The sequence below is a fragment of the Semicossyphus pulcher genome, unplaced genomic scaffold, assembly GCF_022749685.1.
Source record: "Semicossyphus pulcher isolate SPU_LCO1_2020_fin unplaced genomic scaffold, fSemPul1.0.p SCAF_26, whole genome shotgun sequence".
In the NCBI taxonomy this organism is placed as follows: domain Eukaryota; kingdom Metazoa; phylum Chordata; class Actinopteri; order Labriformes; family Labridae; genus Semicossyphus; species Semicossyphus pulcher.
Window position 1 is genome coordinate 4,233,939 of NW_027211700.1, and position 16,634 is coordinate 4,250,572.

General features: G+C 40.3%; 1 protein-coding gene across 1 annotated transcript; it reads left to right on the forward strand.

Annotated features, from left to right (window-relative positions):
• The first annotated feature begins 609 nt into the window (after positions 1-609).
• Positions 610-16,148, forward strand: ywhae1 (tyrosine 3-monooxygenase/tryptophan 5-monooxygenase activation protein, epsilon polypeptide 1). The gene is made up of 6 exons (XM_069676515.1): positions 610-840; positions 5,982-6,181; positions 7,820-7,926; positions 8,021-8,227; positions 9,586-9,722; positions 14,977-16,148. The coding sequence occupies exons 1-6, from the start codon at positions 777-779 to the stop codon at positions 15,027-15,029; spliced, it is 768 nt and encodes a 255-aa protein (XP_069532616.1). The 5' UTR covers positions 610-776; the 3' UTR covers positions 15,030-16,148.
• The last annotated feature ends 486 nt before the right edge of the window (positions 16,149-16,634 follow it).

A 16,634-nucleotide genomic window follows, 5' to 3' on the forward strand; every position in this document is an offset into this window, starting at 1 on the left:
CAGAAAAAAAACCTGTATCCTGATATATTGTAATCGAGAAATGAAAAATCCTATATCGTGATATATCGTGATATAGGATTTTTGGCCATATCGCCCAGCCCTATTCTGACACGACAATACATTCCCTTTTAAATGTTTGACTCATCACCCAAATAGAATAATATGTTAATATACAAGCAATGCAACAAACCCCTATCAGCCTACAGCTTTATAATAAAGATAAATGTGATTTAATTGGGTGAAGAAAATGTGAAAACCTCATTAGAAGTGATACAGTTCCTCATTTGTCTGCTGTTAAGTGCTTTGTAATTTTTTTTGTATTTTGTGCACCACAAATCACAATATCCCAAGTATTTACATTTTTGTTGTTTTTTTACAGACAATTATTCAGTTATCTTTTTAAAAACTAGAATAAGAATCAACTGAAAGTGTAAAATATTGACAGTGATTGTAAACTAAAGCTCATAAAGCGTGTTCAGTGTTAGACCAAGAGAGTTTGCAGAGATCCAGCTTTATATTGTAATAATCTTTATTTACAGAGGGGACGTATCAGAGCTGGTGATTCTTGTGCGTATGTGCAGTACGCGGATGAGGCTGGTGGTCGCCATCTTTACTCCATCCCAGCACACAGCGCTGCCGGTGGGGCGAACACCACTCATCGACCCAGTTGATTTCTAGGAACCGCCGACAGACCTGACACACAGCCGCACCGTGTTTTTCTCCCGAAGAATCGTCACTTTTAACAGTCTGCTAATTCACCTGCATCCCGTTACAAGATGGGAGAGCGAGAGGACCTAGTTTATCAGGCAAAACTTGCCGAACAGGCAGAGCGATATGACGGTAAGACACTTGCAGGGTTGGCTCGGTGTGGGACATGTTCGCCGCAGGGATTTTTTTCTGCTAGCTAACAGCTAACGTTAACGGAGCAACTTGCTAGCTCTGTGCTAGCCACGGCTAACAAGAGATCTAACGCGGCTATGGTTGCCCTCGTTCAGTTTACTGTTCATTGACATGGCAGATGGCTCATTGTTGGAAGAGCATAATGCGCCATTAAAACAAAAACCAATGCGAGGAAGTGTCTTTTCTTTTAGTAAAATTGTACGGATGTGATTGACAGTGGCTAACGCTAGCGAAAGATGCTAACGTTACAACAAAATGGCGGATTACTGGAGCGTGAGCTGTCAGGAGTTGCCTCCCCTGCACCATGCTAGCCATTTAGCTTAACGCTTGAGCTACTGGTTTAGTTAGAAAAAACAATGTCATCTTACTGATTTGTAACTTAAGTAACATGCTAAGTTGTTTGCAAGATTCTGTTACCGATGCTAACATTGATTGAATTGCAAGGTTAGCTAGTTAATTTAAGCTAGCAGTAAGTGGGAGTGGGAGGGCAGCTGTTCACTTGGTGGGGTGTTCCCCCTGCAAGCAGGCTGTACGGATCGATTTGCGAAAATGACTCCTCTTCCTTTCTCCGGTACAGTCCTGACAGACTGTCATACCATTACAGGCCCTGTAACATGGCAGGCTGTTTTTAGACGGCTGCCTTTGCCACCGGTCACACGTTGCCCAGTAACGTTAAGTGAATGTGCCATGACTCATTCACGGGATTTGGACTGGGTGTATTTACAGAGTGATTTGTGGTTTACTGGCTAAATGCTAACCTTGCTGTGATGTAGTTGGATTAATACTGTAATTCTACACTTGCTTATCAAATATTAACGTGTTGCTGAGCGATAAATTCACAAGTTTCATATATTAACGAGGTTAAAGTCACATATCCCCTGATTTACATCAGCAAACTGTCTCAGACTCATCGTGTGCGTTTCTTCTGCAGTTCCCGTCTCTTACCTCAGTGGTTCTCAACAAAATAATGACAAAAACGACCATGTTCAACTTGTGTATCAAAATATTTAAAATGCAAGGGTTAAAAAGCCCTTTAATGATGTAGTCCACAATATTGGGAATTACTAGTTATAATGGGAAAAACATAAAAGCTGTCAGTCTAACTGGGTTACAGTAATTTGACGTTATAGCGGGTTAAATTGTGTTGGATTATTATTAATCCCCGGTGTAATCTATGTTATCATGTACAGTAGTAGCTATCTAAAGTTATCATGCATACATGAACACATCGTAAGTTTACTTATTATTTCAAAGAATAATGATGGTGACATTTACTTTCCCCACTAAATCAAAGCTACAAAATGTTTCTTTGTAATTTCAAGAAAGGGAAGCTGTTACTAATTACTTCTGTGTTTGTGTCACAGTTTTAAACTGTCACATACATCATTTTTCCGTCTTTCTAGACATCAGCTATTTATGTTGTGGGGAAAACCTCTGTATCATTGCTGAAGTTGTTTCTTGAGGGTGTTCATGAACTTTCTTTTGACCGTACTTTCAGCAGTTTCTTAAATGCAAATGTTGAAAAAGCAACTTTAACTTTATCAAACAGACTTTTGTCACTAGATTGCTCAGTCCAATTAGCCTAGAGGGACTAGAAATACAATGCAATCACTTTGTTCCAAAAATTATAAAGTTTGATCCCTGCAAAAAAAAACATGCAGATATTTGGCAAGAAACACGAGCAAGTCACTTTGTGAGAACTCAAGTGGAATTTAATTCAGAGGTGTTATTGTAACAAACGTTTAAGAAACAAGTTGTGAACAAGATATGATTTTAAAATGCATATTGTATGACAGAAGTCTTATAAACTACATGAGCATCTACATTAAGGTTTTTCTTTTACAAAACAGGCTTACAGGATTTTATGCCTCTACAATGTTGAGCTTAGATCTGTACTTTGTTTTAAGTGAGGCAACATAAGAAAGGCCGATGTAGCTGAGATAGGATGTGGTGAAGGAAAGCAGAGCCACAGCGCTCTGCCCAGTGAGTTGATGCTCCGTCTCCACTCTGAGCTGTAAACCTCAGCCTCAGGGTGGAGTCGGATCGTATCTCTGTGAACTGGTCCACTTCAGTAGAGCTGAAATCAGCAGGTGCTGCTGCGTGTAAACCTCCCACATAGTCATACTGAGCTCTGTTGTTGTCAGTGTTTTTGAAAGGATCCTCTCAGGGACGAGATGGGCCGCTTAAGATATGAAATCACTGTGGAGGCTACAGGGCTCGCTTTCACAAAGACAGACTTTGACTGGAGCTCAGATCAGACTTTCCCAAAGTCTGCCGACAATTTCCCAAATGAAATTTCCCACTGCAGATACCGAATGAAAAAGCCGCCTTGTCTAAGATAACAATGCTTAAATGTAACTTCAGCAAGACAAACAAGACTGTTAGAATTTCAGGGGTTAGGACAGTCAGCATCATCAGCATGTTCAGGGTCTGGCATTTTATCTCATCACTCGACTGTTGGACCTTGCAGCCATTTCAAACTTCATATCGTTTTGCTTTAATCAACAATTAAAGAGTCAGAATCAAAGTTTGTTAAGATAACGTTAACATTATTTGTTCATGTCGGTAGTAAGCATTTAAGCATTTATAGAATTTATAAAAACTAAGCTAACGACTAATTTGAACCTCTTTGCAAAGTGATAGTTACAGTTGAATATTTGTTGTCTGCATTAAAATACGATCAAATAAACAAAAATGTGTGTGAACTTCAGGGCTCAGGCTGCAGTTGTTAGACCTTTCAGCAAGGCTTTTTCTAACCACAAGTTGCACATGTACTACAGTTTCTGTATGACTACCTTAGATCCAACTGATAGACATCTTAATTCATCTGTTGTAAAAAGCTTGTCAAAACCAATATTGACGACAGGAGTCAGCTGTTTGTGTCTTGTAAAAAATCAACGTGGACCTTAACCCTAGCTACTATCTTTCCTAAACCAACCAATGAGAGTTTGTGCCTCAAACCTAACCAGAATGCAACAGTTTCCATGAGGTTAACTTCATGCTTGGTTAGGACCAAGATCACTCTTGATGCACGTGTTGCTGATTTTGCTACCAGAGGCAGTTTTGATCTCTGTGGTTAATGATGCAACAGATGGGCCAATTTTTACGCGCCTAGGTGCTTCCACGTCCAAAAATAGCACTAGGAGTTGACAGACGCAGATTTGATAGGGCAGAAATTTCACAACCCGACTTGTTTAAAAGGTGCTACAAGCTCTGTGTTTATGGTAGTTTCATGGCTATGTGCCGGGTTTTATGCACCTGTTAGCAATGGATGCGGCTGGATCGTGCAACTCAATATTTACAAGGGTTGTCCCCTGACTTTTGCTTATGTAGTGTATGTGTTCAGCACTTTTTTATGCCTTAACGGTACGACACAACATGTACTTAAAAATCTGCAGAAGCATTTCTTTTGGACTACGGAATTACATCTGGATCTGGTAAGTAGACTTTCAGAAATCTCTCTTGTGAGCTGAGAAAAGCAAAGCGTCTTGGGCAAAACTATACAGCCCAACTAGGTTACAGTCATTTAATTGTATAGTGTTTTTAATGAGTAAGACTAATAATTTAAGATTGAATCATCATTTGGTAGTAAGCTGAAGTTGTCAAACATGTACTGTAAGCTGCTTTAAATAGAATAGTCTATTAGATTATTGGAATGTGATACAGTTTACTTATTGAAGCATGTCAGATGATGGCATTTATTTCCCCCCCTGAAACAGGGCTATAATAGGTTTCTTTGTAATTCAAAAAATCTGGAATCATAGACCACTGGGGCTGTGTCGCATCCTCCTTTTGATTATATTCTTACTTTCCAGACATCACCTATTCCCAATGCTGTTATGAACACTTCAGTACCGATGCTGAAGTTGTGTTCTGATTTTGTGGATGGCCTGAGGATGGGTTTCCGGCTCACATACGGACGGTTTGCTGTGAAAATGCTGATAGTACCAGTATGCACCAACAACACTAATGGCTGGGAACCTGAGCTGGAGATTCTCATCACGCCATTGGTTTGCCTTTCAGTTGGCACAGAAGATGACGGACATGAAGCGAGCAGGCCGCACATCTGCACCACTTCAGCACTATGATTTTTAAATGGATGCACATGTAAATATCCCATGTTAGTAAATAAAGAGTTGAAATGCTTCTTCTGTTTCTTTCATTGCCTTTTTTTTAAGAGGATTCATCTTAAAATATTTGTAAGGGGAAAAGAGAAGTGTCTAGACATTTTGAGCATTTTCTCAACCATTTTTCACAGTTGAATTAAAGTTGTATCTGACCTCTTTTTGGAGAACAACTTGCAGAAATAGATCTTTTCTACCAGACTTGGCAGGAGGGCGCTGGATATTTCCCTCTCTGAAATAAGCCTTGGCCCCCTCACTTCGGCTGGTGCTGAAGGGATAGGGTCTGGTTAGATGGTGGAGGTGGGGTTTCCCCCTCGCTCACGATTTCAGGGGGCCTGTGCAGACAGCTGGCTGTGTTGGGATGGTCTTCCCCTGCGCATGAGGCAATGGGAACTGGAGGAATAATTGATGGTCTTGAGCCAATTGCTTCATGCGTCAGGGGGGAACCATTGCCAACAGCACGCCCTGATCGGTCCCTATTCCTGGGGTGGTCGGGTGGGGTCGAGTTGTTGGTTAGGGGCGGTAAATCATATATCCATATAATTTACCAAGCCATGCTATATGGCTGTAAAAATCTAAGCTACTTCAGTCATCAGTTAACCTACACTAACTGAGTTGTCTTTCATGATGGTCCTATTGTGTGTGTTTAATAAAATGGTGCCAGTGGATACGTGGAGTGCTGCTGAGAAGCCACGTTAACATGCGCTCCCCCTGATACCAGAACATTTTATCCATGAAGGAACTTTTAAACTAAAACAATTAATTTAATGTCAGAACTGTAATGCACATTGTCAAATGGGTTTATACTGCATACTGGTGCCTCCCTGAATGCACCTGAATGTCCCACATTAAGCCAGAAAACATGATGAGGAGTCAACTTGTTCTTCGACGTACTCTGAAAGAAACACGGTTGATTATGTCGTACTAAAGGGTTTGTCTCATGTGTCTCCTGAACAGAGATGGTGGTGTCGATGAAGAACGTGGCCGGCATGGACGTGGAGCTCACAGTGGAGGAGAGGAACCTACTATCAGTGGCCTACAAGAATGTGATCGGAGCTCGGAGAGCCTCCTGGAGGATAATCAGCAGTATCGAACAGAGGGAAGAGAGCAAGGGTGAAGGAGAGAAACTGAAGATGATCCGGGAATACAGGCAAACGGTAAAGCACTCACTCGAGGCTCACGGTGTCTCGTAGCACTCGTTTAAAGACAGTGCGTGTCAGGAGCATTTGCATAAATTCATCATGCCTCATTGTCCCAGTATGAAACCCGTTTCAAAGCATTTGCTGTGCTAATCTGCGAACACTAGCTCGTATTAATAATACACACTATGAGCAGCTACTGCACAGACTGCATCTGAGTCATAGTTGGCAGTTCCCCTTCTCTCTCTTGCTTTTATGAAGGGAAATAAGAGCTGCTTATTTATCTGGGAGAGGCCAGAGTGTGTCAGAGAGATGGGAGGGGCAGTTGGACTGCAGTCAATGATCTAATGGGATTCAGAGATTGGTAATCCTGCTGTTGCATCGTCATTTCGTCCTTCCCTAAATCCCCTAGGGGACATATTTCTTCTGTCACTATCCCGGCACCTAGTGAGCGTTCAATTGAATCAAAATTCAATCAGCAAATTAAATATTGAAGCTGCCAGCAGACCCAGAAAACATTTGTATTTGGGGCTTTTAAAAAGAGGACACTGACAGCTGCACAGTGAAGCAGGGAGACTCTCTGCTCCTGGCTCGTGGGCTGTTTGCTCCCTTCAGTCCTCTGCTCGTAGCTGCTCCTGCCTGCTGTGCTGAAAATCCCTCCACGCTCAAGTCAGATTTGAGAAATACAAAGCTTCATTGCATTTTAGCATACAGCATTGCTGCCATATGTTATTGTTTGGGAATGGTACACCTGTAAGACCTCCCTGTTCCTTTTGAAAGCGCAGTGTAAACTTGATCTTGCAGCAGTTTATTTTTGGTACATTTTTGGTCGAGCGGGCTTCAGACTAACTGTGTGGTTTTAGGAGCAAAATTTGGAGGCGGGGCTCCTCATAAAAATAAACAAATATATATTAAGCTTGTCTGAATTTTTAAATTGAGTAAAGCTGAAAATGTAGGTACTTCTTTTCTTTTCTTTATGGCTGTATTAATTGTTTCCATGGACAAAATATATAAACCAAGCTTCAGACACTTCTGAAATTCATAACTTTGTGTTTGTTTAGATGAATAAAATATGGGGGGAACAATAATGTAATATTGTTTCTTCAATAGGTTCAGAGAAAATAATACTAGTATAGTAAGAAAAGGATAATTTACTTCCTGAGATATTTGACATTGGCACATTGTCGAACTTTCTGCGTAGGCGTGTGGACTGAATGATAAAACTAGATGTAAGTTTTTCTGGCCTGAAAATACTTAATATTAACTTTAGAAACAGAATGACACGCAAAGACAGAATAAGATTTTCAACTGTAGAGCTTCATTTTATTAATTTGATGTATTTTATTAGATTTATTTACAGAACAAAGATCTTGCTGTTTGATTTCTGATATCATGCTCTGAAAAATCTGCAAAGAAATCTGAAAATTTTACTCATTAAAAATGTGTAGGAATCCTTTGCACAGTGCTGCAAACAGATATAATCCAACGCTTGTTAAAGCGTATGCATTTTTGGCTGCATGTTTTCTGTGCTGACCCTCGCAGATGATGACATTACCTTCATATGGACCCCTGCACTCAGAAGGGAGAAGGAATAAATTGGGCTTCAAAATGACGAGAAGGTTTTGCCGATTGAATAATTCTTTATTTTGTTTGCAGGTTGAGAACGAGCTGAAGTCGATCTGTGGAGACATTCTGGATGCACTTGAACGGCACCTACTCCCCTCTGCTGTAATGGGAGAGTCGAAAGTCTTCTACAACAAAATGTAAGAGCATCAAAATTGATCACGTGTGTAAGACTTCTGTCCAAAAAAATGGGAAAACTAAGTTTGTGGCCCAATTTGTCTTCCCCAATCCCAGGAAGGGTGACTACCACAGGTATCTGGCGGAGTTCGCCACCGGCAACAACAGAAAGGAGGCCGCAGAGAACAGCCTGGTGGCCTACAAAACTGCTACGGATCTAGCCCTGTCGGAGCTGCCACCCACACACCCCATCCGCCTCGGCCTCGCTCTCAACTTCTCCGTCTTCTACTACGAGATCCTCAACTCGCCTGACCGCGCTTGCAGGTTTCTATCTCTGCTCTACACTTACTTTAGTGTTTCTTTTTAGTTTCACAAACAATGTTAAAGCAGATTGTAATCTTTTGTTTACATTGCACCTTCAAAAATGTGTTACACACTGCCTTAACAAATCCTCCACATAACGTGAAGTTTGCAACATTACAGTCACTGTCCTGAGAGGTGAGGCTGAAATTTTAAACCCTCTGTTTATTATAAATGTGTTTAACGCCTCCCCTCTTTAGTTTTTGTATTAACTCTGTAAAAGCAGATGAATTTTAGTCGTCTGACATCTGGAAGTTAAGAGAGAAAAAGCTGAGCCAAAGTGGCAGCTCTGCTCCCAGCCCCCTGAGCCTCGCGTAAGAGTAACCTCATTTATTTTTATTTTAATCAACAGTGTATTCTGTTTAAGAAACAAGGAGACATCTGCAGATAATTCTGCTCTGCTAGAAACCTAGAGAGGGACAAACATCGAGGGCATCCAAACCTAAAAACTGAGCTAACGTCGTTAGCTGCAGCTCGGCCTGCAGCCCCTCCTAATGACCTCCACCCAGGAGCGCTGAGGAAACAAATATTAACCATGAAACCACTTTATTCAGCTATAATATAATATATAAGCTAAACAATAAAGAATACAGCCTTTAAAGATAATTTAAGCCCATGTTGATAAACTATATAAGCTTATCGAATGAACCCTCTGATTTCTTTATGCCTCCGTCATCATCTCTGTACTCCACAAACTGGCAGCTTTATCAAATTCTATGTCCAGATAAATATTGTGCACTATAGAAAAAACATACCATGATCATATTTTGGTCGTATTGCCCGGCTATAATTAAAAGTTAAGTTTTACTGTATAACATTAAATCATAGTGGATGTAATGAGGCTTCTTTTGACTTGAGAAAAAAAAAAACCTACGGATCAATTGGAGTTAAAGACGAACATTCAACACAAAATTGTAAATACGATACTTAATTGTCCCCATAGGAAAAATTGTCTTGGACTCTAATGCTGCATACATTTAGCTGCCTCCACAGTAGCATTGATTAAAAAAAACAGTATAAACAAACAATCAACATGTAAACATAGAAGCACAGACGAATGATGACCACCTTTTATATACTGCAATATTCCCCCCATGCATCTTAAAATAGTTGCTCCAGCTGCGACAGGTTGCATGGAAATACGGCTTTAACAGCAGCCGTTCCTGTGTAGCTTTGGCTTCATGCTAACATATAATTAAATTAAGTGATAACTACCATACTGCAGGAAAAAAAACCCTGTATGATTAGTGTGGATAGAGTTTATGGTGCTGTAAAGGCTCACTTGTCGGTCTGTAAGAATGCATCTATCTGTGTTTCCTCAGGTTGGCAAAGTGTGCTTTCGATGACGCCATCACAGAACTGGACACACTGAGTGAAGACAGCTACAAGGACTCCACACTTATCATGCAGTTGTTACGTGACAACCTGACACTATGGACTTCAGATATGCAGGGAGAGGGTAAGACGCTCGTTCATCATTCTTTTAGAGGCTGTGGTAACTCAAACTGTGATGTATGTTTAGTCTACCTGATTCTGCAAACCTGTTTTTTTCCCAGGACTATAACTAACTCACCTGCCTCCTCTGTCTTAACATTTTTACACTGGAGTTACATGTGTCTAAATATTGTGAGCAGCTTGATTCATGTTCCGCAGTCAAATGCTAGAATTTCATCTTACAGATGATTGCAGCTTTGTTATCATGGTTCTATGACATGATGTACTTGAATAGCAAAAGCAGCAATCGGCTAAATAGGACCTCAAAATAGTCGTGTTTTTCAAAGGATGGCCCTTTTAAAGCCACATTTCTAACCTGGTTGCTTGTTCAGCTTTGTGTATTTTTTCAGTCTCCTCTTTGCCCAAGATAAATTAGTTTTAGGCTTCTGAAGTTGCACATAGAGACGGTTAAATGTAAGACTCTGACATCAGCTCAAGTGCTCAGGACCTGGATCATGCTGCTCACAGTGTGCATGCCCTGATACAGTTCATCCTTTACAAAGTTCTCCATCTAACTGGTGTACATGTGGCGTTCAAGTCCACCCTCTTGAAGTCATAACCATCCTGCCTAACAAAGATCGCCGGCATTTCCACTTTGCAGCGTTACATTTTAGGCTGAACGATTTAGCCTAAGGTCGGGCCTCAGCGTTTGAATTTCAGCCAAAATGTCCGACTCTTTCTTTTCTTTACATCCTGAAAACAACCAAAGCACCTTCAGTCTGGTTGGTCAAAACTACTTGGATTACAAACAGAAACCGAAACACTTCCAGCTCTAAAATCTTGTCCTACCCACAGATTCTGTGTTCATATTTCCAGAGATAAGAAAATATCTTCTTTTAAACCAGCAGTGTGAATTAAATTGGGATTCATTTAGAGATTTAACTTCACACAGAACAAACAAAAAGTTTAACGATGGACAAATATATTAGCTCATTATGGTTCTTTTTTTAAACAGCCAGTTAGAGAAAAGTAAAGAAAAGTTTTTTAAACAAGAAAAAATGACCTGTGCAGTTCACATTTATAAGGATTTTACATGAGTGCAGTTATATTAGTTTTAACACATACGTTGTTTTTAATGTTATGGTAATAAAAGCAAACTGCTTGTTTATAAATCTGACAGTAGCCGTGTCCAAATTCAGGGGCTGCATCCTTAAAAGGACGTATTTGAAGGCTGATTGTGCCACAGCAGCACGTCGAAGGCTGTCCGACAAATGCGTCCTCCTTTTCCCAGGCCTTGAAGGATGCACCAGATGCATCCTTCAGGTCCCAACATATTGCAAGATTCATTGCGTGCAGATTAAGACGAGATGGCGGACTCTTAAGCGGCCGAGGAATACACTTTAAAATGTTTTTGGCTTCAGCTCAGTCGAATAGCTAGAGATACGAATTTAAAAATAAGTAAAGGCGCCTAGAAAGAAATGATCTTTAAAATAATAGGTTAAGTTACAAATGACAGCTAGTTAGCCCGCTAGCTACCTGTTGCTAGGCGACGAGCAGCATTTGGTGACGCAAGGGAAAGGGATGGAACGGCTGGTGATGCAAACAGGAAATCCTCCGTAGACCAGACAGTCTCATTTCAGTCAGTGGTTTGTTGAAGGGTGCAGCCCCTGAATTGAGACACGCCGAGTGTTTCTATCGGACTGATGCTCCCAAATGACTGACAGGACGATTAGTATTAATCAACGTCAAGCTACATTTTGTCAATGAAGGTTTGTGTTATTTTCATGTGTTGTGTATGAAACTTGAAAAATATAACACAAATAGTGACGGCCCGTTTACTACCATTAGATTTGAGCTCTTACCCTTTGTAGCGCCGTTCTAAAGGTCCAATACTCAGTCAAGGATTCCCTAAAATGTAGAGGGTTGAGTAAGGAGTAAGGAGGAGAGGAATTAGGATTTTGCCTTCGTGTGGACGCAGACTAAATCCGCCCGAGGGTGTTGTTTTTTGTAGCCGCAAAATTCCACTGCTACAAGCTACAACTTGTAAAGAACCAGTTAATGATGTGAGATAAAATCACAGCAGTAGTGATTTAAAACTTTCATCGCTACAAGGATAAAGAAAGGTTCAGCAGCCTGTGGTTCATTCTTTGTCTTCCTCCATGAACTCCTGCAGCTCTACTACTTCCCAGTGACTCGTCATGTCTCTTGTCTCTCTCTCGTTCCCTCTGCTGTAGAGTCCTAAAGGAAACAAACCTGACTGTTCATTTCCCATGTTAACTGTACTTTGTAAGTGTTGCTCACCCAAAGCTTTGCTGTGTGTGTGTGTGTGTGTGTGTGTGGCTGCTGCCTCCTTCTCTCAACACTGACTCACTCGGCTTAATCATTCCGTCCACTCACCTGTCACTTCCTCACTCACCTGTTCAGTCTGTAACCTTTGATCTTCCCACCACAGAGATTTAAAACTGCTGAGCTTGACTTGTGTTTGTTTAGAGAGTTTAAACTGTTTGTACACCGAGGATCACAGACTCTGATCGTGTGACTGGCATGTCTTCACACTCCGCTCACTTTAGTCGATGATTTAAACACATGCAGACCTCGGTTAGGAAATGATTTAAACATTTATTTAATGCCATTTATATTATAAAGTTTTCAGCCTTTTACATTCAGAACACACAGTTAAATGTTTGTGATGTTTCTGCATGTGTGAAGGTTTGTGGAAAAGCTGGATTTGAGCACTGGTCACTCTTAAGATTTCACGCTGCAGGTTGTTGTGGCCACTGTACTTAAATGTGTTACTGTGATTCAGTTTGATTCAACAACTTCTGTTGGGGTTCAGCATGCTCTTTTAGATTTACTGCATATTTCAATAACAGTCCTGAAAGGTGGAAGTAAAACACTACACTCCAATAATTAGGGCCCGATCAGACAGGACACGTTTTACCAGCTGGCGGCTTTTATGTCGTCGTTTTGTCTTCGATGAGAAGCTTTTTGCGCGCTGCTTTTGTGTTGCAGAGCGCCTCCAGATTTTTTATTTTTTAAAGATAATTTTTTTGGCCTTTGGCTTTATTTATAGGACAGCTGAAGAGAGACAGGAAATGTTGGGAGTAGAGAGTGGGGTATGACATGCACCAAATGATCGGCAGACCGGGAGTCGAACCTGCGATCAGTGCGACGAGGACTGTAGCCTCTGTACACGGGGCAACTGCTCTACCAACCGAGCTAAACAGGGCCCCCGCCTCGTGTTTTGAGGAAACTCTCCGAGCGCCTCGGGTTGAAAAAACATCAACTCAAAGCAGAAACGCGTCCCACGTCATGTGCGAGAGGCGGGCCTTCTGTCAGTAGACAATATAACGGTTAGGTTAATGACGGCTAATGATTCGGTGGTTGCCTTAACAACAGTAGACAAAAAAGGCGCAGTGAGCTGCTCTTTTTTTCTTTAACCGTTGGCTTCACCAAAAGCGGCAGTGCGGTGCGCCTCACGTCTGATTGGGCACTTAGTGCACTACAGTACAGTTTGGAGGTTCTTCTTATTCTACTTTATGCTGCTTTATAGATCTGCTTAACTTCATTTAAAATGTTTTCCACTAGATTATTGTGTATTTCACTATATTAATATAATAAAGTTACTAGCTTCTTATTAGATCTAGATTTTATATATAACATACAATATACTCGTAAGTGCACAAATTCTTCTACTTCAGTCATTAGACTGTAATTGAGTCGATATGTGAAAAAGTACGACAGTGCTGTTGGAGAACTGTTTTTTTTATTTTTATCAAATCAACTTTATTCAGTTCTAAACTTTATTACAGCCTCGAGGTCCAGAGAAAAGACAGAACAATACTAAAGCACAGTGAGAGGTCAGGGTTTAAAATGTAAAACATAAATCTCTCTGTCTCCAGAGCTGGGACTGTTAGCGCGCAGTTCTTCACGTGATGTTTGACAAAACAAGAGGATTTCATGAACAAATACATTTAAACACAAGGTTTATGAAAACAGCTTGGACGGTATTGACACAAATATATTACTTCTTGTCATAGTATCACTATAAGATACTCAAGTATTTTCTTCCTTTTTTCATAATTCATGCTACATAGAATTATTTATGTCAACATTTTTAACACAACATGATTAAAAAAACAGAAATTTCTCTCGTTTTAAGAACAAAATGTTTTTCAGACTTCTCCATAGACGAACATGAGACGAGGAGTAGTTGACATTAAACTCCTAAAGGTTCATAATTGTAATAATCAGCTTTATCTTATAACTCCTGCTTACAAAAGAGTTGGGACACTGTGTCAAATGTAAATTAAACCGTAAAAAATAATGCTTATTGCAATGTAAATCTCCTTTCTGAATTTGATGCTAACAAATGTTATGTTGCAAAGTAAATTTGGTTGTTAGCAGCTACAACAGGCCACTTATACACTGAGCATTAATGACATAATATCTAACTGAAACACAATTAATTGTACTACTTTTATAAGTATAATTTGTTAAATGCAAGTTTCTTGTAAAGGAGTGATTTTAATCTGTAACATCGTTACTCTAACTGCAAAAAGGCCTTTACTCATAGATATTTAAGACGAAATAAAAATCATTTTTTATTCTGGTCATCCTTTTTGATTTAAAGTCCTTTTTTCTCTCAAACTAGAAAATAAAGTCCAAAGTTTTGTTCTTCTTAAACTAAACTCCTCGAGATTTTTGATTTACCGTATAATTCAGTGTATAAGATGCACTTTTAATGCATTTTCTTTCATCTAAAAAGTGAGCTGCGTCATATAAACCGTTGCAACCAGTATACTAGTGTAAAATGCGAGGAGGTATTTAATTGTGTTACGGTATTTAACTCAGACGATGGCGCTGTAATCTAGCTAAAGATTTGTTACGGACATGCGGCGCCATGACCGCCAGTGCAGCCGCCATCCTCACAACGATCTACCTTACCGTAGGCTGAGCTCAACGACCGCACCGGTAGCTAGCAGGACTGCAAACTCGACATGATGAGAGCAGATGGTTGGCTGTAGTTTGTGTGTTTTGAATACAATGAAAAAAATAGTGTTGAAATAACTTGTATACACGTTTTTATGAATAAAAAGCTCGAGCAGACCTTTTTCCTCTGGCATACCCCAAAAACAGACTGCGTGTTATATTCCGTATTTTACGGTAACTCCCTGAGTTGACGGTGTTTCCGATGATGCGTTGAAGCTTCCTGCTTCTCATTGAGCATGAAATCAGATTAAAAAACAAACCCTCACTTTGCACTTTCTCTTCTCCAGAACAAGAACAGAACAAAGAGGCACTGCAAGACGTTGAGGACGAGGCCCAGTGAGACTATGCCACAGCAGCCAACAACCTGAGACCCTCCCCTCACCTCCTCACACTCCTCGTCTCTCCACCTTCGTCCTCCTCCATCCTCCTCTCCCTCTCCAGCTCCTCACCTTCCTCCTCCTCTCCCTCCTTTTTCCTTTTCTTCCACCTCTGCAGCTCCACGACCCAGCAGGGCCGCCGAGTTAACAAGTTTATTTTTCTCTTCTTTTTTATTTTTATATTAGCCCTTACAGCATTGAAGTAAAAACCACTTAATTGAGACAGGAAATACGATGTTAGTCAGACAAAGATAGAGGCGGAGTCCCTGGATTGTTTTTGTTTTCGTGTCCTGGTACAAGCGGTTCTGAAACGTTATCTTTGTTCTCATTATTGTATTTTTGTTTTGCTTTTTCTTCAATATTTTTATCAGTTGCTGGATGTAATGAGAATTTTTTTTCTTAATGTAATTACAGAAATTAACTTTTATTACTGATGATGTCGACTTAGTTATGGGAGCTATTTTATCTGTTTTTAGTGAAATGTCATGCGAATCATTTTAGCGTTTTACGGGCAGTTTGGGAAACTTCAGCTGCCCTTTTTTGTGAACTTAGGTTTTCAGAGGAAGTTGGCAAAATTCGCGATATCCACGTGGGGCAAAGAAGTGCTTAACTTTTACACCATAGTGATTCTGTTGTCATGTTTTTGTAGTTGTCCTTGGACTGTACTTTGTGCTGAAATACTGTAGCTGTGCACACATGCTGAACCTCGAGGTCGACCTTTCGCTAGCAGGTGGTTTAATACATTAAAAACTTGGGAGATTTCTCGCTTGTGTAAAAGACAAGTCTCAATTCGGCCCCGCTCCTCCACGCAGAGCCCTGACATCAAGAGAGCTTGCATGAGTTAACACGTCTTCTTTTTCTTCTGCTTCTCCCCTCATTCGTACTAAACGCTCCTCTGAGCTCGGAGGTTTTCTTTCTCTGCTGTCTTTTCTTTGTTTCTCTTCTTGTTTTGCTTCATTATGTGTAACTTGGAGCTGATTTGTACTACTGGATATCTGACTGAAGCCACAGACAGGGAATCTGTATTGTTTTGATTGAAACACAGCATGGAATTAACATTAAACAATCTAAATTAAACATTACTAACTGACTCAGTGTGTTTATTCTTTTATTGGACCCTTCACAACTAAAGTACTGCAGGTGGTGCTTCAGTCGTTCAAAGTCCAACCATATTTATTTTATTTGTTTATTCGGGGACGATCCACAGCTTCTTAGCTGGACCGGAGTTAGCTATAAGCTAATTAGCATCTGTCGTCCCTGGGCAGGAAACGGGGAACAACGACAAGTAATAAAAGACAATTACCAGGCAGTACATATTCACTACACAACAACATTTCACAAGATTAAAACACTAAAGCAGTTAGTGTTTATGTGTGATGGGGACATGATTGGGTTGATTTTAGCCATGATCTCATCTTTCATTTATAGTTTAAGTTGAATAAAAAATCCCAGACGGGAAATTCAGGTGTTGCAGCAAAACAAAGATAAAAATAAGCAAACAAGTAAATACAAATAAGAATAGATCACGTAACTTATATATGCATCTTGTTACAATGACCCGTCAGTGG